The sequence below is a fragment of the Rhamphochromis longiceps genome, linkage group LG13 (genome assembly GCF_057381845.1).
Source record: "Rhamphochromis longiceps isolate RC_006_pf linkage group LG13, R_longiceps_female_GT1.1, whole genome shotgun sequence".
Lineage (NCBI taxonomy): Eukaryota > Metazoa > Chordata > Actinopteri > Cichliformes > Cichlidae > Rhamphochromis > Rhamphochromis longiceps.
The window spans coordinates 29,368,899-29,393,960 of NC_140569.1; the positions used below are offsets into that span (position 1 = coordinate 29,368,899).

The following is a 25,062-nucleotide window of genomic DNA, read 5'->3' on the forward strand; positions in this document are numbered from 1 at the left end:
TGCACAACTCTAAGTGGCTGTAGTCTCTCAGTCAGCAAATGGGCTGATTGTTATCCTCCTGCAAGATGATGCCACATCTGGCATAACCTGACTCGAAGAAAACAAAACAAATAAACCAGGAGGATGAAGAAAAACTTTATCGTATTTGAGAGTGTAATAAAGGATAATACATCCATCTACTCATGATACATATTGTACTTTATGGTTCACATAAAATGAACATGTGTCACATGATCTCAGATATACAATACACAAGCTAGTCACTGTTATTCCTGCCTCTTCATTCCCAGGAACTGACTGTTGTATTCCATCATCAGCACAGGGATGTACCAGAAGTCACTTCCCTAAACAAAAAAACACAGAGGCAACCCGATGTCACACAACTCAACAACAACTCACTGTTGTTGCTATTTTGACTTTGTGGATTATAAAGAAGATGTGATTGAAGTTCAGCTTTAGTTTAATGTTTTTAACAAAAATAAAATGGCAAAATTATTTTTTTACTCGGATGAAAATCCCTTGCAGCTGAAGACTGCAATACCTTAAGCTGCAGCTTGTTTGTGAGTCTTTTCGGTAACTGAAAAGTATACTAAAAAAAACAAGTTGGGTTTTTTCCATTTTTAATAAAACAAAGAGTGGAAATACCTCCAACACACAAACATTTGACAACCCAGCATGCAATTAATTTGCACAAATGTAATGTCTTTGATATGCTGCTCAGAGATGGTCGTGACTCTCAAATCGGAGCCAGTGATAACTCTTCCTCTATGCTGTTGCATGCTGGGGCGGCAGGTGGGGTGTTGCAGATGCCAACGGTCACAGGAGCACGCTCAGTGAGAGACTGAGATTACACAAATGCACCACAGAACGACACAGGAAGTCATCCATGCCTGTACAACTCCTCCATCTAATGCACAGTACACAGAGCAATAGTTACTTTTGCACATGCTCTTCAGTGAAATTAAGAAATAATAAAGTTTGACAGGTTAGAGTAAAATGTCAGTCATATGTAGCTCATCTCTGTAATATTCTGGATATTTATAATTGAGCTATTTATATATATCACAGCTATTTCTTATATATTGTAAACTTTATAATATATTTTATTATTTAATTTAGTTCAGTCGGTTACTGTTCTAATTGTCTTGGATTAATAAAGATTCCGATTCTCTCCCCTGTGGAACAGAAACTAAATTAGAGTTCCTAGGCTCATTTAAACTTAGGTGGCATTGTTGCAAGGTAGCCAGAATTCTGTCACTAGTGGGGCATTGTTTTGTAAGCTTTCTGTTTACTCAGATCAGTGACTGCCAACTTCCCCCTCATGCCACATCAATCATTAACCCCAGTTTTACAGCAGGACCCAAGTTTTCCCAGCACAGCACTGCCTCCGCTGGTTTGTGTTGTTCCCGCGGTGCATCCTGGTACCAGGCAGTCGCCACCTACACACTCATGCACCGAGGCATGTATGTGATGTAAAAGAGGACGTAATTCATCCGACCAGGACACCTTCTTCTATTGCTCTGTGGTCCAGTTCTGATGGTCAAGTGCCCATTGTTGGTGCTCATAGTGGTGGATAGGGGTCAGCATGGGCAGCCTGACTGGTCTGCAGCTATGCAGCCCAGTACACAGCAAACTGTGACGTTCTGTGTATTCTGAAACCTTGCTTTTTACTGACTCTAGCACAGCAACTTTGAGGAAAAAATGGCCACTTGCTCTCTAATATATCCCACTCAGGTTCCATGATCACTGTGCATGTTGGTTGTGTTATTGTTTCCCATCTTTTAAGCTCCTGTTTTCTCTGGTTTTAATCATGTAACACATGTAATGCAGAAATAATGGGTCCAGCTCTACAGCAGCATTTACATTTATTATTATACTGAAGTTGTGTTATTGTTGCTTTTGTGTTGATCTGTATATGTAACAGCATGCAGAGGTCACAGGTCACCGAGAGCAGAGCACGGTGCCGGCTGCTGATATCTTCACTGTGGGGCACCTCCGTCTTCCACGAGGTGAAAAGATAAAGCGGAGGTGGTGAAGGGCACTGTTTAACAAATCTCTGAGCCTCAAGGCACTGGAGAAGTCCGGCAAGACCACACAGGCTTTTCTCTTAAATATCTGCACGGTCATAATACAGAGCATACATGTTAAAACAATAGAAACAGTATTTAAAACTTTCAGTGCTGTGTACATATGTATTTCTCTGAATCAGTGCTTTTAAATGCTGGAGAGTAAGCACCTTTACATCAATGGTGGTCGGAGGGAGGAGGCTGAGCAGCAGGTCTCTTTCATACCAAGATCGTGGGAGGTTATCAATTTCAATAGACACAGTCTGACGAGAGAAAAACAAAAGATTTCATAAAATTATCAAAACATCCATCATCAGCCATAAAAAACAAACCTTAAGATTTTTTTTCTTTTTTGTGGGAGTCCAAATGTTTCATTACCTGTCTGTAAGCTGGAAACAGTGGTTCCCACAGAATGGGACGTCTGTGCAGTGGGCGGTAACTACAGCTGCCTGGTGGTGCTCGATGGGGACGTTCGGATCTTTTATCCTTGGGGCCCTCTCTGACCTCCCTGATGCCTACTTGAGCTACGAAGAAGACTTTGGTGCTGCTCTTCATTTCCCTCAAAGCCACGGCAGCTTCATCGGCACTACGGTAATGCACCATCCCGTATCTGTGATTGTTTTTCACAATCGTCTGAAGTACGAGAGGAAAATCGTGAAGCAAATGAAAGTGAATTTTGCATTTCTAAAGCACGTTTGTAAGACAGTTACCTGAACAGAGATGACACATCCAAAAACATGCTGAGCAGATCCTTGGCAGTAACAGCTTGGTCAGAATTCAGATAGACTTTCATTTTCTGTCAGAGTAAAGCACAGAGTCAGACAGCAAAGCACAGAGCTGACGTCCTGTTATGATCCTCAGAAAGCAGAAGGGAAACGTACGTCGGTCCACTCAACATTTCTCCAGTCTGAAGGAACCGTCTGTTTGGAAACCTCACTGGGTGCATAGCAGTTTTCATATCTGATGGCGTCCATTGCAATTATGCATCAAAACTTAACTGTAATTTCAGAATACAGCTTTTGAGTGCAGATTTGGTCACATGTCAACTGAAGAAAAACAAAAACAAATTTGTAAAATAAGCAGAGTTGTAACCAAGTGTAGGCCTGTGACAGAAATCCTAAAAGTAAGACACCGTTACAGCTTTGAAAATAAATTTGATTCAAACCAGTTTGTTTCCTAGCAACATGATGCAAATCTGCACCTTACAGCAGAACTAACTTAATTTTGGCATTCAGACCCCATTCATATTCTAAATAATATTTCATGTTGTGAAATAGAAAACATGGACTCACACGTCCAGGGCGAGTGATGAGTTTTGTTCAACTATTTAACAGCAATTCTGGACTCAAGTGACGCGTGAATGTAAAAATGCCTTACTGTTACTTAAAGTCATGACATGAAAAGAAAAGTGGTTTTCACATATTTGACTGTAGACATACAAAGTACAGCTGGGAATGCCTTTTGTTTGTTGTTGTTGTTTGCAGAAAGGTGGCTGTCAGAACAGTATGATTTGTGTCCTTGGAAAACTGAATTCTGCAACTTCTTTTTCCAACGTTTTAATTTGCAGCTACGCACCGAGGCTGCTGGCACTTTAAATTCTCTTTTTGCTGGTTTTTATTGTTGTTTTCATATCTAAATACCAGGAGAAAGATCGTATCTGTGTTCTCATTAGGATTGGGATTTTTGTAGGCTTAGCCTATGGCCTATAAGTTTACTTTGTTAAATGCTAGTTATGACACAGTGTGTTTCACTTCTCTTATGGAGAAGTGTGAAAGTAATGTCATGAGTACTGTAATGAATTACTTTCTCCTTGAGTTGGTACTTAACATACTGCGTTACTTTTTAGTAACAACAACAACACTGATAAGAGCAGAAACAGCTCCAATGTGCACAGACAACATCCACAGCAAGCAATTAATTTGCATGAATGCCTGATATACTGCTTAGTGACGACGGTGACTCTGAGAGTGGAGCCAATGAGAACCCGGGGAACTGATAAGGAATCAGGATCAGTTCCCATCTCTGCTGAAATACACTTCCTACAGGTAAACGACGACATAACTGAAAACAATTCCTGTTTTGAGAGATCATTGAGCTCAGCCGTTAAAAAATAGAAAAATATGTTTTTACTGTTGGTATTTCACAAAATGACAGAAAAAACCTTTCTTGTGAATTAGCTGACGAGCTCTGTTTGTTGTTTTGTTTTTTTAAAAATTACAGGATAAAGTCCAAGTAAGCTGAGAGTACTTTCTGTAAGTCTACAGATTTATTTCTGATCGTGTGATGTTTACTTTCCTGTTCAGTGGTTCCTTCCGGTTCATGTTCCTCAGAGAGGTGCTACATTAACACAAGGCCCCCTAACACTGATGTAAGGTCTGTTCTAAATGCTGCTTTGGTTTATCTATAACAGCATGTCTTAACTGTGATGGTCATATCAGTGCAACGTGTAACTCCATTAGGACTGCTTATCTCTATGTTACCATGGAAACAAAGGTGACTTAACGCAGGAGGCTGTGTGTAGCAGATGAGAGAGCGGAAAACTGTGGTGATATGAAGCAGATCACAGAGATGAGGGGCAAGGTTATGAATACACTTAAACGTGAGAACTAATATTTTAAAGTTTATCCTGGCTTCTATGGGCAACCAGTGAAGCTGTTGAAGAAGTGGGGTGATATAGTCTCTAAATCAGGGGTGTCCTGCAGGTTTTAGATCTCACCCTGGGTCAACACACCTGAATCACATGAGTAGTTCATTACCAGGCCTCTGGAGAACATCAAGACATGTTGAGGAGGTAATTTAGCCATTTAAATCAGCGGTGTTGGATCAAGGAAACATCTAAAACCTCCAGGACACCGGCCCTTGAGGCCTGGAGTTCGACACCTGTGCTCTAAAGGGAGTACGAGTTATGACCAGAGCTGCAGAATTCTGAAGAAGTTGAAGTTTATGGAGGGACTTCCTGGGGAGACCAAATAGGAGGGAGTTGCAATAATTGATTTGGGAAGTAATAAGACTATGGACAAGGATGGCAACATCCCAGGGAGTAAGGAAGGGATGAAGTCGGTTAATGTTACGTAAGTGAAAGTATGCAGACTGGGTTATGTAATTAATGTGAGGCTGAAATGAGAGAGTACTGTCAAGTATGACACCCAAACTCTTTACCTGCGGGGATGGAAGGATGGGGAAATTTTCAATATTAATGGGGAAACTGTGAGATTTGGTTAAGGTAGAGGCTGTGCCAACGACACACGCCAACTGTTAAGTTTGAGAAAATTGGAGGAGAACCAAGATCTGATCTCCATAAGACACTTCAAGAGGGAGGTAGGTGGAAGGGATGAATTAAGTTTGGAGGAAATATAGAGCTGGGTGTCGTCAGCATAACAATGAAAATTTATATTATATTTTTGGAATATTTGGCCAAGAGGGAGCATGTAGATAATGAATAAAAGAGGCCCTAATACTGAACCCTGGGGCACACCAGCAGAAACAGGATAGAGACTTGAAGAGTAGGAATTAAATTGGATAAACTGAGTGTGGTCTGAGAGATATGAGGTGAACCAGGCAAGGGAGGTGTGACTAATGCCAATGGATGCTAATCTGTTCAGGAGGATATTATTAGAAACTGTGTCAAATGCCGCACTAAGATTAAGAAGGATGAGAATGGTTAAAAGACCAGAATCAGCTGCCATCAGAAGGTCATTCGTAATCTTTAACAAAGCAGTTTTTGTACTATGAATGCGGCGGAAACCAGACTGAAATTGTTTGTAGAGATTATGGTCATTGAGGTATGAGTGAAGCTGGGAGGCAACAACTTTCTCAAGGATTTTCAAAATAAAGGGGAGGTTTGATATAGGGTGAAGGTTATCAGAATTATTGGGATCTGCAGCAGGCTTTTTGAGAATTGGAGTGACAGGAGCAGTTTTCAGGGAGAGAGGAATAATTCCAGTGTTAAGGGAAGAGTGGATAATACTAGTTATGAGAGGAGCCAGTGAGGGAAGACAAGCTTTAACTAACACAGTGGGAAGAGGGTCAAGCTGACAAGTGGATGATTTAGATTTTTGAATAAGATTTGATACATCAGCTATGGAGGGAAGAGTAAAAATGAAAATGACTGGGAGGAAGACAGAAAGTCTACCTCACAGTTTATGAGTGAAAAACTATATAAGAGAGTTGCGAAAGTCAGCAGAGTCTATATGAGAGGGGAATCAGTCCGGAGGTTTTGTAATTTTACTAAACAATGAAAAGGGAGACCTGGAGTTACCTTTACTAGAGCTGATTGAACCAGAATAGTATGCAGATTTGGCTGAAGCAATGCAGATATGATCGTTATACATTTCTTTGTGTATGGTAAGTCCAGTTTTCTTGAACAGATGTTCCATTTGGCGTCCTTTAGCTTTGCGATGGCGCAGGTTAAGAGTAAACCATGGTGCTGAACGGGAAAATGAGACAGTTTGGTGTTTAAGTGGAGCAAATATGTTAAGAAGGTTGTGGAGGTTGACATTATAGTGAGAAACAAGTTCATCTGGGGATGAGGTGCTGTGAACAAATGGAAAATCATAAATGGCAGATGAAAGATCAGCAGGGTTAATATTATTAATTTTCCTAAATGTGATGTCACGGGGAGTACAGGTTTTTGAGGCTGTTGTATTTACAGTAAAAGAAATAAACTTATGATCAGATCCTTATTTGGCTTAGGTGGCCGGTACACAGTACATATAATAGTGGGAGTAGATCCAAGTAGCGACGTTATCAAATGAGTGGAAGGGTGACAGGGAGAACTTTCCAGTGCTTGTGGTGAATTATCGCGAGGCCGCCCGGAGTTGCGAGGTTGACAGATGTAAACAAACTCAGATGGAGTAGAGCCATTAAGTGAAACAAAATCAATAGGCTGTTGCCACGTTTCAGTCAAGCAGCAGCCTATAGTTAACTTTCTATCTATGATCTCTGGTCACTACATTGCCTGGACTTTATTTCGTGTGGATGGAGCTCTGGTAATTAGTTTAGCCGTTCAGCTCCTTTACTAGCTATTCATTGAAGACTGTCTCAGAAGCACCCTCTGCTGCTCGCCTATTGAATTACAGCCAATTTCTGTGCAGGAGGATTAACAGGAATTTCACTAATTCATTACAAAGTGTCCATTTCCATGAGCCATAAGTATCTCATACAGCGCAGTCAACCCTTCGGTACAACACTTTCAGAGTCATTCACGGGCACATGTCAACCTGCCTAACGAGTCAGAGTCTGTGAAGGTTCAATTGCTTTCTAACAACAGCAGCTACTTAAACACATAAAGACAGGCATACAATTGTTTGTTGAAAGTTTCTTTAAAGAACACTTGGGAGCCACTATATATTCAATACAGTATATTAATTATATATTAGTGATAAAGAAAATAGTAGGTTTTATGTATAATTTATGCTCAAGTCTAGGGTCAGATGACATTTATTTTGAAGTACCCAGACCGGAAGTTGTAATGTAGTCGCCATTCGCCGAACACGAGCGAGGGAAATTGAGTTGTTTATATGAGCATGAAGAAAGCAACAAAGTGCATTAAGTTAGGACGTGATATCGTTTTATGTTAAATGTAACTTTTAGGCATTAGTACGTCTGAAGGATGTTTTTTACTTAGTCATTTTCAGTAACGTTAGCTGCTAGACGGTTGCCGCTTTCACGTGCGTTTTTTTTTCTGGTGTTGCATGTAATAAGCCAGCTAACGTTAGCCGCCTAGCCGAGCGTGGCTAACTTAAAAACAAGTTTAGCCAGCCTTAAAGAAAACGTCGCTCGTTAGTGCAAAGTTGAAATTTAGCCAGAGGAAGCTGTTTAAGTTTCCATTTTGGCCGTAACTAAAAGAGACGAGTGAAGGGTTTTGAAGCGGGAATGTCATCGCCTCCGTTAGGTCGCACGAGTCATGAAGGGTCAGCGAACGCATCAGACAGCGACTCCGAGGACGAGGTGCGTTTACCTGTTTTTTTTTCCTGCTGTTTATTCATAATGGAGGCGGCTTTTCATGCTGTTCTGACAGTTATATCTACTGTTCAAGAGCTGTCCTGCCCACTGAACTTAGCAGAACAATGCACTACACGGAATGTACACGTTAATATAAATAGTAGCTGACGCAAAGTAATTATAAGGTTATAGTGATTTTTTTTTTTAAATCATGTAATCATTTACGTTGGTTTGTTTATATTTCCACAGCCCACGCTCCCCCTTAATCAGTTCTATCCATACATCCGCTGTGCCCTTTGCTGTGGGTTCCTCATAGATGCCACCACCATCACAGAGTGTCTGCACACATGTGAGTTACATCTTTATCTGCTGCGTTTAATGATTTAATGTGGTGGGAATAATGGTGGTATCAGCATTTATGCAGTGCTGTGCAAAACTCTTGTAACTGCCACAAATACATGAAATATGTATATGAAGCAGTGTCTGTTTGCATAGTTTGCATTGTAAATGATTTATTTAAATGATACTTAAAAATTTTTGTGGGCATGTGAGAAATGGGTATTTGATGTCTGAAAAGTATTTTTTGTGCTTTTTCTTTCCTCCCCAAGTTTGCAAAAGCTGCATTGTGAAGCACTTCTTCTACAGCAACAAGTGTCCCACATGCAGCATTGTTGTCCATCAGACACAACCTCTTTACAACATCAGGTGAGTCTGACTATTTTGGTCATATAGGAATCATCTAAGCAACTTTCAGGTGCTTTTTTCAAAAGGGGTCAGCACAGCGAGTAGAATAGAATTAGAATTAGAATAGAATTCAACTTTATTGTCATTGCACATGCACAGGTACAGGGCAACGAAATGCAGTTTGCATCCATCCAGAAGTGCTTTAGTGATATAGATATATTACAATATATATTAGCAATAGTATAGATATGTAAGTATACTACAGAAATGGGTCTATTATGGTATGTTATAATGTACACGGTATGAAGTATGTTGTGAATATTCTATAACTAAGTATGTACAGGCTGTAGTGAGTACAAGCTATGTACAGGCTATGAACAGGATATAAATATGAAAAACTATACAGAATATGAAATAAATAACTTTACAGAAATCTGAGATATACAGCTATACAGAAATGGGAACTATGCAAGTTGTAAACAGTTGTAGGATTAAAGATTATTGAATGTACAGAATGATTATTTACACAGAGCTATACAGTAGTGCAGTTAAGATAAGTGAGGGTGTAGATAGTTTCTACAGAGGCTATATAAAGTGCTAGTGGTTGTGAGTGGTGGTTCAGTCCATGTTATTATTGTGTGTTTGAGGGTACAGTTGTCCATTGTGGGTGTGTGTATGTTCAGTCCATGAGTTTAACGTGGGTCAGATGTCAGTAGTAGAGTAGCTCTTCATGTTGTGATTTGGCAGATTTTTATGCCAGATCAGTACTATCAGTAGACAGTTTTGGTTCAGATGGTTGTACAGAGTACGGAGCAGGTGAGGAGAGAGGTACAGCAGTGAGTTCTTACAGCCTGTCATGGTTTGGTGCTGCGTTTCAGCCAATCATGTTGATTTGTCTTGTATCGTATGAGGCTGATCTGCCATGCAGTTCCATCTGTAAAGTGCTTAATATGCTGAATAACCATTATGTGCACATTTTTTTTAAAAAATGGAACGATTTCATATTTTCATAGCAGAATATGATGAAATAAGGGTGGCTCAAGACTTTGGGACAGGACTGAAATCAGGGGAGTGGAGAAGAAATGAGTGCTTTAGTCTATCACAGTGACCCCAGCAGCCTGAGCCTAGAGACGTGTAACTAATGTCTCTTTTCCATTAGTGTCAACTTGACTCAGTTTTGGTTGTTTTCCATTAAAATTGAGTACCTCCTAAATGTGCATGGGGTTGTTATAGCAACGCGGCTAAAAGTCTTATTACGTCATTTGTACATAACACAAACACAACACAACAATGGAGGACATCGAGGTGATGGAATACCTGCTGCTCTGTCTATGACTTTTATCAGACTCTGGGAGCACAGTGTTGGCTTTTGTGTAGCCGGGTTTCAAAAATGTCTCCAAAAATGGAGTCGCTCTCATGACTTGAATGATGCCACTGGCTACCCAGTCAGTCTTTTGATGTCACATTTCAGAACATTCAAATCACGTGGAACCCTGGCTGAGTAGGCACTAAAAAGGTACCTGATACTAGGGCTGGGCCATATCATACTGTTGGCGGTAATACCTGTATAATGTTGGGCAACGAAAAAAAAAAAGAAATATCGCGATAGAAAATGGGTAAAACGTGCATGCGCAGTGCCTTTGTTTTCATACGCACATGGTGGAAAAAGCATGGCGGCGACAGAGAATGAGGGCGAAAGCGGATCGTTGAATGAAACGGATGAAGCAGAAGTGGTTTGTAAAAATGCTGCAACTTCAGTGTGGAACTGGTTTGGCTTTCGACCGTCAGATACACAACAAAGCACTATTTTTGGTAGAGCATGCTAGCGGGCCGTCGTTATTACCGTGTTTTTCTTGCAAAATACGGCACACTTAAAATCAATCCTTTGATTTTTCTGAATATCGACAGCGCCCCTTATAATCCCGTGTACCTTATGTATGAGTTCTGGTTGTGTTTACTGACCTCGAAACGATTTTATGTACACGGTGCTCGAAAATCTGTCAAATGTTTTAGTACGACTTTGCTGAGCTACGAAGCCGCAATGCTTGATGGATTGTCGGAGCATTACGGCTATCGTAGGCGGAGCCTCGCGGAGTGATACGTACTGTGCTTCAACATAATATTACCGTATTGTGTGTGTATAACCTCTTTTAAGTTTTGTGGATATTATACATGGTTATGCTGAGGATATGTCGGCCAGTTTCCACTGGAAATGCCTTTTGGTTAAACTGTCAGCAAGAAATTTGCACTGTTAAATTTTATGTAACTTTAATGCACATAAAAAAACAGCTGTTTTTTTTTTTGTTTTGTTTTGTTTTTTTGCACTAATAAAGTTGTGGAGTTGTAAAGTATTTTGTCTAGTGTCAATTATATCATCAGTTATATCGTTATCGCAAATTTTCAAATGTATATCGTGATAAATATTTTTGGTCATCTCGCCCTGCTCTACCTGATACCAGGTGCTACCACCTAATGAAAAACCCTAAAACCGATTCAAGCTGAGTAGGTACTAGTGAAAAAATGCTGTAAGGGATGCTCGCCTTTTTCCAGGGACTACTTGAACACGCATTGACCTCCCCAATGGAAACTTTAGCCATGTTTAATACGAGTATGCATTGAGATATGAGATTCACAGGTTTGTCTCGTTTCCCTGCAGGCCTGACAGACAACTTCAGGATATAGTTTATAAAATGGTTCCCTTCTTGGAAGAGCGTGAGTATGCAGGCATATGAAGCATAACTGATGTGCTGCATTTTCCAGTCCACATTTTAATGTGATCTCTCTCTTTCTCCCCCCAAAAATGCAGTTGAAAGAGAACAAATGTGCAGCTTTTACAAAGAGAGAGGACTGGATGTACCAAAACCAGGTAACATGTTTCAACTGTTGAAGTGTAGTAAGGCCAATACATTGTAATATACAGTATGTAAGTACCAGCTAAAGTAATAACTGACCACATGACCTTTGACAGTTTAGTGTTTAACGAGGAGCTGCTGTGCTCTTCTTCTTTTCTCTCTTATAATTTGACAGCACTGGGTTGTCATGTTAAACACAGACACATTTCCAAGAGAAGCCCGAAGCCTCAGCGCTCCCCCCTCTCGCTCATTTTCAAGCATTTTTCTCTTCTGCTGCTGATGCCTTATGATTGAAATGCAAAATCCAAATTTGATGTATCGCTGTAATTTCTGTTGCTGTGGATGTTTGCTCTGTCAGCTCTCATATCCTGATTTGAATTCGTTAAAGGGCTACTTTAAGATAGACGGAGTGCTAAGGGTTGACATTTTTAGAGCTGTGCTATAATTGTGCAGCCTGTGTTACTCCTTAAACGTAGTAATGTCAGACTAGAAACGAGTAAAAATGCTTTTTAGATTTACAGATCAAGAACTGTAAGTGTAAAGATGGAGCACAGCAGTGCTGAGGGTTCTCCTTCCTCTCTTGCAGTGATCGTCTCCCCTCCATGTCCTGCTGTTACAAAGAGGCAGAAGAAGGACAACGTTCCTCAGTCTGTGTTTACCGTTCCTCCAGAGCTGGATGTGTCTCTGCTCCTGGAATTTGTTGGGTAAACATTTGTACTGTATGGTTGTTTGTTTTTATTTTATTATTTGTTAATCATTAGTGAGAATAACACTGTTCCCAATCAATTTACTTGTGGTCAGTCTTTCTAGCTCTTGTTTTGAGAGTTCAGTCACTGCTTTGTGGTTCCTGATTAGAGCAGTTACTGCTGTCAGCAGGATGGTGGACGATCTTTTTATGCTTTTATAAGAGACTCGTAAAAGGATGGGTGCCTTTAGTTTTTGGCTCCACATCTCAAGGCTTTCTTTAGACACTCTGTCCAAATCTTTTTTGGGGGGCAGATTTATAGATTGCTCCCTGATTGAATTGAAAAAGGCTGTACTGGTGGGAAAAAACAAAAAATAAATGAAATACTATTTTTAGAAAAATCCAAACCAATTGGAGGTGGTTTGAACTGTGCTTCAGTCATATTTGGACAGTGCTTCAGCCCTGCTGCTTAAATCTGGTGGCGGCGTCAGTTGCAGCCAGGTCAAGCAGAACGCGATTTTAATGTTTTTGTTTTATAGATAAGTTGACATCCAGATACTCAAATCTGACCTACATTAAAGATCTGATTTGAAAAACGATTGAGATGAATGAAGTTAAACATGGGTTTTTCAGGTTTATTGTGCAGTTACATAGAAATACCAGCAGGTGGTTCCACTGTCTCAAACTGACAGCTTCTTTACAGCCAAAAACTTGGAACATCTCTTGAATCTCTTCTTTGTTTTCAGGGCTGAAGAGGGCATCTGCAACTACAAGGTAAAGTCTTTAATATGAAGGCTTTTAGATGATTATAACACTTATGTGCCGTTGATTTCAGGACCTGTTAAAGGCTAGTTGTGTCTCATGTTTTCCTTTGTGGTTCTCATATATCTATAGGCTGCAAAGTTTAAATGGTTCAATCTTTTCCCGTGTTTTAGGACTCAATGCTGGCAGCTGCAGCGCGTTCCTCACTAACTTCAAGCCTGCTTACTGTAACATTAGTTTGGGGTTTTATGTGGGTGGGAGGGGGCATTGACATGGCTAGGCTACAAGAAACAGTGAGCAAAAAGTACCTCACTTACAGTTTCAGTGTAACGTTTAACAACAAGAAATCGGTGTCAGAGTTTGAGAGGGTGAAAATGTTGTCTTGGTTTTATAAATGTGTCTTATACAGTTTCTGTTTTTTCCGTTTAGCCGTTGGAGAGGCGGTACGTCCGTGTGTCAGGTGAGGCCACCGTTCGCCACGTGGAGCTCTTCATCAGGAGGAAGATGGAGCTGAGCCCATCTTGCCAGGTGAATCTGCCAGGCTTACAGCTCGGTGCAAGACTGCACACTTACAGACTTGGAAGCAGGACAGTAATAGAATTTAGCGCTACACTAAAGAGAACAACAAGTGTGTGGATATTATTCTAAAGTAGGAACAATCTATGAGCCCACAGGGCTGTCAAAGGGCGTGCAGACAGGAAATGCATGATCCAATAAAGAAATGTATTCTCAATCATTTTGCACACTTCAGGGCAGCATACACCTGTGGAGGATGATGCACATTGAATCGGTTTGTTTTGCATGGAAACCTGCACTCCAGGAATGTTACAGCATTAAGGCTTTTTAACGCTCTGATTTGTTCCTGCAGTTTATTTTAATGATATTTGGTTGACATAAACTCACCGGACCCTTTATTAGCTGCAGTGGGGCAAGAGATGCATTTCTGCATATCTTGATAGTAAGTAGGGATGTCGAGGGTGACTCATTTGTTATACGTTTGTTTGTTATACATGAGTATAACATGTATAATGTTATACTCATACATTGTGGATTAAACAAGAGAGAAGACCAGTCGAGTAGTTTAAAATACAGAAACTCATTGGAGAACATTGAAAACTGAGCACAGGTAAACAATGCCCAAGCAAGAGAGAGGAGTGGTGTCTGGTGGCGCTGTAGGGTCCTTGTTGTAACCCGGTAACTACCATCACACATTGTCTGTCTGAGCTCTGCTAAAAGCCGTATGATGAGAATTATTGAGTGTTTATCAGGATTGTCTGGAGGATGTTTCCCATTTCTTCTATGAGGCTTCTTCAGTTTCACTGGCTGATGAGAACTTCCCAACGGTTAATCTTGATGGGAGACAAGTGGAAAAGTTATCCAGACATCAAAATATAAGAGGAATGAGGAGTGCACGTGTACACGTCAGGGAATACAAGCTGAACATTGACGACTCAGCAGCTCAGGTCAAAACTCAGCAGGCTGCCGGCTTCTAAAGGACAACAGAGAGTCCTTAAATACAACTGTAATCTGATTAGAGTCTAGTTATTAGAACAGTGATACCATATTTCTGTCTCAGAGTAGTGAACCTGCAGTAGGAGATGATTTGTGCTGCAAATATATAAACTTAATATCAGAATTGTCCTCATTTCCAGAAGAGAAACATTAAGTGTGATCAGAGTTTTAAGGTATTTGTGCGTTTTGTATTTCGTAACACAGGGGAGAGGATTAGCAGCTTACACTGATTTCCTGGTCTCGGTGTGACACTAAGGTTTCCTGTCTGGACAAACCTGCAGGTCACTTTTTAATGAAGGAGATGTTCCAACAATCTGAGGTTCAACCTTAGCTTTTACATCTTGTTGCGCTTTAATTTATAACTGCCAGGTGTCTACGTCCTGCTTCCAAAGTTTACACACTGAGAAATGTCAAGGCGATGTCGCTATTAGAATCATTTCTTTGAAGTATGTTTATGTCTTTGAGGGGGGGAAAAACTCATGAATTTGATGCAAAGTTTTCTTTATTTTGCGTTTACTGAGAAGTGTCCAAATTATACTTGTGGTAAGATAACTGGTAGGATGTTTGACCTGTCTTCTGCGCAGGATTTGTGGATTTGTATTAAAATGCTTGCTTTGCTAGCACAGCTGGGACTTATATACAGGCTTTGTATTGTGAGTAGGTTTGAGGTCCCAACTTCAGCCTTCTCAAGGCTTCCTGAACTTTTTTTAGATCTAAACCACTGAAGCTGTTTTCGCCATCGTGTTTAACAGTTGGTACAGATTTCTTGAAATTAAAGACTTTACCTTTCCTCCTGATAAATATGGCCACACTCCTCCTGAAGGTCTTTTTCTTTGTCAGGATCTGTTACAAACTGCGAATCCAGAATTTTGTACCTCAGCTTGGGGGTCTGGATTGAATGCCTTGATTTTTACCCAATGTTCTCGCTTGGAATCACTGTGATGGTCTGTAATGCTGTCTGTGTGTGTCCGGCAGGTAGATGTGGTTTGTGGAGATCACCTCCTAGATCACTACCAGTCACTCAAAGAAGTACAGAACTTTGTGGGCGAAGATGCACTACAGGTTAGAACCAGAAAAGCACGTAGTAGGACTAACCTGTAATAACATTGGAAGTTTTACAGAAGGCTGGGGGTTATCATCCTGTGAGTAATCACTTTGCTTTTGTTTGTCTTTCCTCCAGGACGGTTTGTTGGTGCTACACTTTGGCTTGGTGCTGCCCTCCCAGTCTTAAATATGAGGCGTGGATTTAGCCATGATCTGAACTGCTGAACTGACATTTTGGTCTTTGTTTCTCTTTATAAGACTCGTGTCTTCATAAAGGTCTTGGATTTTAGACTCTAATGAATTGTTGCTAGCTGATTACAAAACATATAAAATTCAAACCTGAACATAGCCACATTTGGCACCTGGCAAACTTTAATGTATTACTTCTTCATTGAGCAGACTGGAAAATGAACTGTTTTGATTGAATTTTTAACAAACAAGATGATTATCTTTAGTTCATAGTTACCACAAATCTGCTGGACACAGATGACATCCATCTGAACTACTTGGTACCCACGTGTATAACATGAATTTGACCTGATAAATGAAGATGACACATTTCTGTTCCTGCTAGGCTGTTGTTTGAAGATTTGTTTAAAACTGTTTGCTACTGTTTCTGTAGCGGAAACTGGACTGAACCACTGTGACTGGATCTGAAACTCTTAAAGCTGCTATAGCAGTATAGGCAGCATCTGTCTAGTTTACCCAACTTTTTGCAACCCAGGGATTGTCTTTAATGATTTATGTTGACTACAAAGCTGTGATTTAAAGGGCTGCAAGAAAAGGACTGCCACTACCAAAGATTTATGTATGTTAATGCTTGCTTCTTAGAGCCTGATAGTTTTTTAAGAGCTGTTGACTTCCTTCTGCTGTTAATAGAAAAAACTGATCAGCTCAAAAATACTTTGAGTACAAAAACAGTTATTTAAAGGGAGTTTGTATAAAGTCTTTGATATGGTTTGGTAAAAAAAATGTTTGTACTTGCTTTTGTCAGGTTGAATTAATAAAAGCACAACTGAGAAATATTTCCTGATTCATCCTTGGTCTCTGTTTTTAGAGATTTAGAAAGAAATGAATGGATGGACTAAAGCATTTTAAATTGTTCAGATTTTATAATTTATCGTATTAAGTAGTTTCCTATGAAAAATCCAAAAGCATTTGTCTCCTTCTGGGCTCAAATCTGTGAAATTGCTTGTCGTTAGGCAAACGTGTAAAGCGTTACACTATGGATCCACTTGTCCATAAACAGTACACCTAACCTACATGGTTCCTATGGGGGAAATGACACTAGTGTCAATGTTCCACCAGTGACGCACATGCTGCCACTACATACTGTGCAATAAAAGCCTGTAGATCAGGGACGTCAAACTCATTTTGCATTTAAAGTGGACCGTTCCAGTTCAAGTCAGTCATATATAAAGTGGCAAATCACAACTGTTGTCTCAAAGTCAAACTCTCCTCTTTGTCAGTGTAAAGAGGTTTAACTGCTCATTTAGTCTCTGAAATGTTTTAACCTCCTAAGACCCGAACTCTTCCACAGCATGCATTTTTAATTTCTATTTGATATTTGGGCTGATTGGGTCCTGATGAATGTAAAAACAAAGAAGCAGATTTTTTTTTTTTTGCCCAATTTTTGTTTCTAACAAAAATAAGAGCCACATATGAGGATATTCGTTTAAAATTTTGCTAGAACAGTAGCAGTATAATGTCCTCGTAAGTGGATATCAGGCCCTTGTACAGCAAAATTGAGTATTTTGGTCTAAATAACCCAAAGTGTGATGTCAACATTTGTGGACGCCAGGTCCTAGGAGGTTAATATAAGAAAAGGGACAATTTTAACCTTGCATCTGTGTTTCTACATGTTTAAAAAAACAAAAAAAAACCAAAGCAGCTATAGTAAATGAAAGAAATATGCCAGCACGACTTTTTGGGTTTTCATTGTAAGAAATAAATGTGTACAATTGTAGAAAAGGTTCTGGTTGCCCAGATTACCTTGTAAAATCATTCACAAATATTTTTTCTATGGTAGGTAGTGAAAAAAACATGAACTTTCCATCATTTGATTTTCTATTAACTATTTTTCCAAAGCCATGCAGTGAGCCAGATTGGAGTCTTTTCCAAGCAAAGCCAAGCCTTATGATCACCACCCCTGCATTAGATTATAGAAAGCATGTGGCGACAGTTATTTGCTTAACACATGATTAGGAGCTTGTTGATAATTGTTAGAAACTCACGAAAGAAGTTGGAGAAGCTAGATTTATTGTTCCATTCATTAAAGTATAACATCTGTCTGCCACCTCGAGTCATCATAAGAAACCACAGTTCCAGTCATGTAATTTTATTTGCTTATCATTTTAGTGATATCCAAGTGGAACTGACAACCTTAATTTGTGGGTAAATAAACTCCATGCCTTCAAGTCTAAGCAATGTCTGTTTCCTCATTTCATACAGGTTTGAGTGCATGAAACTGCAGCAGCAAAATGAAAGATTCCCCATTAACATTTAGTACTAAGGTTAATGTTTGGAGTGTCATGTTAGCTCTCTTCGGTTGTTAATGGAGATATTTAAAACTACAACAAAAATGTCAAATACAGGATGCTGACTATGACTCAAAACACTGACTTTAGAGACTACTTCCAAAACGTCTGTTTCAGACTTAACAACTATGATGTCAGATTTCCCCGTATATCTTCAGTTGTTGGAGTTGATGTCCGCCTCGTCTTTATCCTCGCTGACGTCTTTGAAGCTTTCCTTCGCGCCTCCTTCTTTCTCCCTCCTGGAGGAGCTGGTTGAGGTTCGAGGTTGGTAGGTGTAGTTGAAGGACATCCCTGAGTTAAAGTGGGTCTCCTCCCCTTCCAGCAGTTTCCTTATAGGATCATAGGAAACAAATGTCAAGCTGCACACAAATAGAGTACATCAAGAGATAGCCAGTTTGATTTTCAGAGGAACTTCAATAAAAGGTTAACACACTGACATTTACTTTTCTGCAACTGGTATGAGGGTAAATTAAAGCCTCCCTACTGTATGGACGTGCCAATTAATTGTTAGGAACGATATTTATGTATTCGTAGTTATAGTTTCAATGAGACTGAGGGAGTACATGTAACTTGAAGAGGGTTTATTTGAACTTTATTTTGGGAAAACCTCATCAGACAGTGCTATTCTGCGTGGTCTTTGAACTAAAGCAATACCTTTAATCAATACATATGTTATTTGCTCTTTAAGCTAAAAGATAGGGTTGCATTTTCTTGAATCCACTTAGCACCTATAAGCAGCGATCTCGATGTCCAGGGCCATCTTGACATTGAGCAGGTCTTGATACTCTCTCAGATGATGAGCCATCTCGCTCTTCAGGTTCCTCAACTCAGTATCCAATTGGCTAATAGTGTCCTGTTACAATGGAAATGAGACAATAGATGTAGAATATCAGCACTGTCAAATGAATGACACCAAAACAGAGTTGTTTTTTTTTAAATCAGTAGCCGTACTTTTTCTGTTTTCTGAGTCATTTTCTGTGATATTTCTTTTTCCTGTAGTTTCCTGTAATAAAGACGCCTCTAAAGTTTATTAAGGGATTTCCTTTTTGTCTCAACAACCTTTGGACTAAGCTTTACTGCCCGTAAAAAGCCAGTGAAAGCCAGATGGCCTTCCGGTATCCGACTGAGCAGGTCAGATGTTAAGCTAATAGACATTCAGACTTAATTCACTAGAACTGCTACAGCCACAGAGGCTGATTAGACTGCCGACCACACACCAAAGGTCAACTCTGTGCCACAGCTTACACATGTTTTAAATATTCATTTCCCCAAAAAACAGAGCCAGAACTTTTTACAGATAGTCAAGTGTCCCCCTATTTTAGCCTCAATACATAATTTTGTGAATTTGTTTTTAAATTTTTTGTTGTTAGAGGAAAAAATGTTGCTAATTCTGAAGCTAAAGCTAGCAAGTAGCTTGCATAGCCTAGCACATGAAAAAAAAAAAAACCCAACTAGCATGGACCTTTCCAAATGTAATAAATGCTTTTATTAGCATCTCTAAAGCTCACTGAATAATATGCCTTTTTTCTGATTCATAAGGAGGCTCTCAGAGTCCCCCTGTTTCTTTATGATCTAATTTATGCTAAACTAAGCTAACAATCTCACCGCCATAGCATCGTTTTTAATAGTACAAACATGAAAGTGGTAGTTTTCTTCTTCATTGAACTATATTGTAGTGAATATTGCATCTTCTCAAATAAAGATGAGTGGTCAATTTCCAGTGGTCAGTGGTGGGTTTGGTAGTGGCAGACACAAAAATAAAACCCAAGCCCCCAAATTTCAGTTAGAGAAAGAGATAATCAGATGTGCATGTCATGTTCAGGTATGCCTGAAAAATATTTAATAAAGCGAACACCACTAAGATGCTGAGGGCTGTTAATTTGCAATAGTTACATGAAGTGTAAGGAAGTTATGGGTTTAAACAACCAAGGCTAAGCCTATCTTTAGCTAAAACTTTGAGTGTGGCTGTAAATTTTTTCCATTATGTTTACAGTTGAGTTGTTCAGATTGGGTTTTAGTTGAGATACATAAAAAATAAGAAATGGGTTCTAATTAACAGGCACACCATCAATCTGATCTAATTATTGAATGAATGTCACGGTAAACCCTGAGAGTATTTAAAAAATAGCTTTCAGAGAGTCTTTGATCACAATTATTCTGTAGGATTATCTGTATGCTGGATTCCTTCTACTAAATCCTTGACACCATGGGGACACCGGGGTGTGTGATGTTAGCCAAAAGCTTTACTCAAGCTGTGACATAATTGATGATTAACTTGACCTTGATATCTGCAGACTTTCAATCCTATTATTCTACAGGTTTATAGATAATTATGACCTCCTTCCAGGATTTCTCCCAAACGATTTAAAAAAAAAGTTGTCTCAATTTTGGCTTTTTACAGTTTCAGTTCTTACTCAGATTTGATCGAATAATCCTTCATCCAGCGAGCGTATATGAGTAGCACAGTATTTCTGCCTCTTATGGTTGCTGTTTATGTCTCACAAAAACTGCATGGAATTTGTGGTTCTAGTTCTGCTTTAACTGTAGGTTTATGCATGAATCATAACATAATGTACAAAAGACTGCTTTAAAGGTACTGTTTGCTTGCCTGCATTGCTGTGACTTCAGCATTGTGTGTATCCTCCATCTCTGAGATCTGCCTCTCCAGAGACTCGTTGGCACCCCTTAGGGTCTCTATCTCAATGGTCTTGGACTGGAGCTGCCTCCTGAACTCACTGATCTCCTCCCTGCTGGCCCTCATGGCCTCGTTGCTCCTCGTGGCCTGCTCGCTGAGGCTCGCAAACTTGCTCTTGTACCACTCCTCAGCCGACTGCAAGTTCTTGGAGGCAATGGACTCGTACTGGTTGCGGATCTCCTTCAGCGCTGAGGTGAGGTCTGGTTTGGCGAGCTCAACCTCCACAGAGACCTGCTGCGCCTCCATCATGCTGCTCAGCTCCTCAATTTCTTCCTCGTGGACTTTCTTGAGGAAGGCGATTTCGTCCATCAGGGACTCCACCCTGCGCTCCAGGTCCAGGCGGACAGTGGCGGCATCGTCCACGTCTTTTCTGAAGGACCTCAGGGTCTGTTCAGCTTCTTCCCTCGCTCTCACCTCCTCATCATACTTTGCACTTAGCTTCTAAAATGAGACAAAACAGCAGGGTTAAGAAGTGAGAAAGTGCTAGAAGTTTGATTCTAATGTGGATTCTAGCTCTGAAATAAGCTGCCCCCTTCACGCCTGAAAGAATCAAGCTAAAAACTGCAGTTCCTCTTATTTCCCCCCTTTGTAACAACTGTGCTGGAGATGATCTCTTTAATACCATCCATTTAAATGTTTGTGTCCATTTTTAAGTACAGTCTATGTTTTTGTTTGTTTTAACTCAAATTCGAACAGAGGAGAAACTTCTTCCTTTTGCCTCTTCAAACCTGCCCTTTTCTCTCACCTGCAGCTCGTCCTCCATGTTGTTCCTCTCGATCAGCACTCGGTTCTTTTCCCTGTTCAGCTCCTCCAGCTGCGAGCGCAGGTCCCTCATCTCCTGCTGGTAGAGATGAGCGACGTGGGGCCGCTCGCTCTGCTTCTGCCGCAGGGTCACCAGCTCTGTCTCCAACACTTTATTCTGCTGCTCCAGGTGTCTGACTTTATCGATGAACATGGCAAAGCGGTCATTGAGACCCTGTGCAACAGAATAAACACTTTTTTACTACCAAAAAATATTTGGCATATTCAATACATGACAGGCAGCAAACCGGAAGCTGCCTGTGGCTGTAGCTTAAGAAGTAGAGCAGATCATCTGCTGATCGGTGGTTCGATTCCTGGCTCCCCCCGTCTGCATGCCCAATATCCTTGGGCAAGATACTAACCCAAGTTACTCTCCAATGCATAGATCGGAGTGTGAATGTTAGTTAGAAATCACTTAAAAGAATAGAAGAAAGTGCTTGTGTGAATGTGGCATGTTGTATAAAGCGCTTAGTGCTCTGGGAGAGTAGAAGCGCTATATAAGAATCAGTCCACTTTGTTTCTGTCCTCTAACTTCAGTATGTAGCCCACTCTATAATGTTAAATAATTTTTTTGATAATAAATGAATAATTATACCTTAAACATGCACTGTAAAAAATGTCAGAAGCTTTTTTGTTGACTGTCACATCTATTTTGTTAATAACACATTTAAACAACAGAAGCTGACCCAAAGTCCTTTAGAAACAGGCGCATTTATCTATTTATTTATTTATTTATTTACTGGCCAACAAAGTTGGCTCTCGTGTTAGCAGTTGTTGTATCCATGTCCAGAATGTGTCTGCTGCCCTTCAGAATTAATCTGTCACTTTCCTTTGGGCTCTATTTTGGTCTTCATCTAACTCGGAGGGAAGTATCTGCTTCTTTGTCATTAAGTCTTGCAACCTTGTCTGAACTACGCAGGTAAGTAAACAGTAAGGTGTAACGGTCCACGGTGAGCTCGTCGTCAGGGGTGGCCCCTTTACACTGCTGCGCATTCTTTCCTGCAACTCCTCTTCGTTTCTCGGGCTGTGATCACACCTACCTGCAGCTGCTCCTTCTCGTTGGTTCTGATCACTTTGAACTCATTGCTGACCACGGAGGTCTGGGACAAGTCTAGGGAGGCGGTAGGCACCGTAGAGAAAGAGGTGGAGGTCCGTCCTCCCCGTCTGTACAGGGTCACAGAGGACGCGCTGTTGCGCGACGCTGCCATGGATCGAAGGCTCGGGGAGCCCCGCGGAGACCCACCGCTCATGCGAGAGGAAGAGACGGGGAATCTCGGAGAATCCCCGAAAATCTTCCGATAGGAGGACGACGTGTAGCGGTCTCCGTAGCTCATCTTTGCTGTGACTCAGAGATAACACCGTGACGCGTAAAGAGATTTTCAGGAGCTTATAAAACTGCGGGTGGAGCGAACCATTTACGCACAGCGGGAATGGTAATAATTGCCCAGCGGAACGAACACGCTGAACGAAGTTTAGCCATTCAAGAAAAGAAAAATCAAGCTGATAACTTTTTCCCATATTTCAACTTCGTCTGTGTTTTATTTTGTGTGCACTGAGAAAACAAAACATGAAGGAACAGATGGAATTAGCCACGAAGACTTCACCTCTCCTTATCTGTGCGTGTGTGTGTGCGCGCGCGCGTGTTTGTGCGTGTGTGTGTCTTGTTTGATGGATACTTGTTATTAGCGCAGATCAAGCTCTGTGGTTGAGGGGAGAAAGAAGAAAAGTTTGTAGTATGAGCCAAGCAAAAGTCGCTTAAATTCAGAGACGTGAAAAAAATTGTCTGACAGAAAGAGACGAACATGAGTCTTCCTGTCTTCCTCGGGCCCAAATCAAATGATGGTGTTCTGCCAAAAACGGATTGCTTGTATTTAAACTGCTATAAATAACTTGTTGGTGTATAATATGTGAAACATATGTCAAATGTATCATGAATGATATCACGTCATCTTGAGCAACAAACAACATTCCTGTAACAAGGTAGAAGCCGCAATCAGTTTTTGGCAGTGAGTTTTATGTATCCTTTATGTATGCAGTTAAAAAAAAATTGTTGACTTTAAAAATGTCTCTTTTAAGAGTAATCTGGCCAAGAGGACAGCTGAAATTGCAACAAATGCAAAAATAGTTCTGTAAATATATAAAGTGGACAAAAGGGAGCTGATTGATTATAATTTATTTATTTATTAACCTTTATTTAACCAGGAAGATCCCATTGAGATTAAAAACCTCTTTTTCAAGGGAGACCTGGCCAAGATAGGCAGCAGCAGATGTCTCACAGTTACAGAAATTATAACGTAAGTACAATAACACAGTCACAAAGATACTTGAAAAACAGGTAATTTTTTAATTTTATATATACCCCTTTGTAATACCTGTTCACCAAAGTCTGTTTAGCAACATACGTTGTGGTGGTTCAGCTCTTACATCTTTTCATTCGTCGCCTGTAGCTCACCGAACCGGCGTGTGTCTGCAAACACATGAACATCAGTGCCGTAAAAGAGACTTCCTCTAAATGAATTCACATGCAAACTGAAGCTATGTCACATTAATACAATCAGTGTGACTGAACGCCAACATTTCCCAGGAGTATTTGCGGTTGTGCACGCCCCCACCGCCTGAGGGCGCAGCAGGACACGAATCAGAAAGCGGTAACCCAAAAAAGTCCAAACAAATATTTATCGTGGATCTCCACGTAAACGCCAAATTTTAATCGTCTGGATAAATCCTGCTACATATCAGCTTACCTAAACTAACTCTTTCATCCGTCTCACTTCCAGCACATCACATCAACACAGTTTCTTGTTGTGAGTTTCTCACAAGTTTTCTTATTTTCGTGCACGGAGACTGCAACCAGTGCGCAAATGCTCAGCTGATGTCCTTTAATGTGTCATAGCTTACTGACAACACAGGGAGGGCTGATGTGGTTAATGTCAGGGCCTTTTTTGAGTTATGTTGCTGCCAACAAAATCAAGGTGGGCTATTCCTCATTAAATTGTAAAATGTCTCAGTTATTATGCATTTCATGGGGAACTTGGTGTCTGCTTGTAAATGTTTTTATTTTTGTAATCCTTACGAAGATCCTATCTCTAAGGATGTTTTTACTTTGTCCACTCAATGGAAATTCCAGCATAGGTGGATTTTTGTCAACCATAACGATTCTTATTAGTTTCAGAAGCTCTCCCTAAAGAGTTTGGGGCTTTTTCACGTGTTTGTCTCCTGGGTACTGCTGCATTAAACACTCCAAAGGCACATTTGAGGACTTTCAGAGGGCTTTTTTTAATGTCACACACATACACACACTGACAACGTGAAAACAATAACAGCTACACTGTTGTGGTTGATGATTACTTATACTGGTCTGGGGCAATAAAAACAAAAAGAAATTTATAATGCAGTTCCTTCACATTTCCAGTAGATGTCACAGAAATCCAGAGTTATTTTCCACACATCTCACACTTTAGAAGTTCAACGCTAATACTGT

General features: G+C 40.3%; 3 protein-coding genes across 3 annotated transcripts; 1 reads left to right on the forward strand and 2 right to left on the reverse strand.

The window, feature by feature from the left end:
- Positions 1-1,794: 1,794 nt before the first annotated feature.
- LOC146656076 (uncharacterized) lies at positions 1,795-3,448 on the reverse strand. The gene is made up of 3 exons (XM_085427134.1): positions 2,445-3,448; positions 2,237-2,329; positions 1,795-2,115 (listed from the first exon to the last, which is right to left on the reverse strand). Exons 1-3 carry the CDS (start codon positions 2,667-2,669, stop codon positions 1,942-1,944), a joined length of 492 nt encoding a protein of 163 aa, XP_085283260.1. The 5' UTR covers positions 2,670-3,448; the 3' UTR covers positions 1,795-1,941.
- A 4,084-nt stretch (positions 3,449-7,532) lies between these two features.
- pcgf6 (polycomb group ring finger 6) lies at positions 7,533-16,573 on the forward strand. The gene is made up of 10 exons (XM_085428956.1): positions 7,533-8,015; positions 8,259-8,358; positions 8,618-8,714; positions 11,350-11,405; positions 11,500-11,559; positions 12,132-12,249; positions 12,977-13,004; positions 13,422-13,520; positions 15,480-15,566; positions 15,685-16,573. The coding sequence occupies exons 1-10, from the start codon at positions 7,941-7,943 to the stop codon at positions 15,733-15,735; spliced, it is 771 nt and encodes a 256-aa protein (XP_085285082.1). The 5' UTR covers positions 7,533-7,940; the 3' UTR covers positions 15,736-16,573.
- Positions 16,574-17,714: 1,141 nt separating this feature from the next.
- Positions 17,715-22,915, reverse strand: LOC146656078 (alpha-internexin-like). Its single transcript, XM_085427952.1, has 5 exons — positions 22,622-22,915; positions 21,526-21,756; positions 20,694-21,221; positions 18,814-18,938; positions 17,715-18,414 (listed from the first exon to the last, which is right to left on the reverse strand). The coding sequence occupies exons 1-5, from the start codon at positions 22,913-22,915 to the stop codon at positions 18,240-18,242; spliced, it is 1,353 nt and encodes a 450-aa protein (XP_085284078.1). The 3' UTR covers positions 17,715-18,239.
- Positions 22,916-25,062: the final 2,147 nt, after the last annotated feature.

What these genes read in the sequence shown, in the direction of transcription:
- LOC146656076 (XM_085427134.1), bottom strand. Translation starts at nt 2,669, where the DNA reads ATGGTGCATTACCGTAGTGCCGATGAAGCTGCCGTGGCTTTGAGGGAA. An exon ending in TGTTTCCAGCTTACAGACAG is followed by an intron (nt 2,330 to 2,444) that starts GTAATGAAACAT and finishes TTCTCTCGTCAG; the next exon opens with ACTGTGTCTATTGAAATTGA. An exon ending in CGACCACCATTGATGTAAAG is followed by an intron (nt 2,116 to 2,236) that starts GTGCTTACTCTC and finishes ATGACCGTGCAG; the next exon opens with ATATTTAAGAGAAAAGCCTG.
- pcgf6 (XM_085428956.1), top strand. Translation starts at nt 7,941, where the DNA reads ATGTCATCGCCTCCGTTAGGTCGCACGAGTCATGAAGGGTCAGCGAAC. An exon ending in AGCTGAGCCCATCTTGCCAG is followed by an intron (nt 13,521 to 15,479) that starts GTGAATCTGCCA and finishes TGTGTCCGGCAG; the next exon opens with GTAGATGTGGTTTGTGGAGA. An exon ending in TGGGCGAAGATGCACTACAG is followed by an intron (nt 15,567 to 15,684) that starts GTTAGAACCAGA and finishes TCTTTCCTCCAG; the next exon opens with GACGGTTTGTTGGTGCTACA.
- LOC146656078 (XM_085427952.1), bottom strand. Translation starts at nt 22,915, where the DNA reads ATGAGCTACGGAGACCGCTACACGTCGTCCTCCTATCGGAAGATTTTC. An exon ending in ACGAGAAGGAGCAGCTGCAG is followed by an intron (nt 21,757 to 22,621) that starts GTAGGTGTGATC and finishes TCTGTTGCACAG; the next exon opens with GGTCTCAATGACCGCTTTGC. An exon ending in CTGAAGTCACAGCAATGCAG is followed by an intron (nt 18,939 to 20,693) that starts GCAAGCAAACAG and finishes CCATTGTAACAG; the next exon opens with GACACTATTAGCCAATTGGA.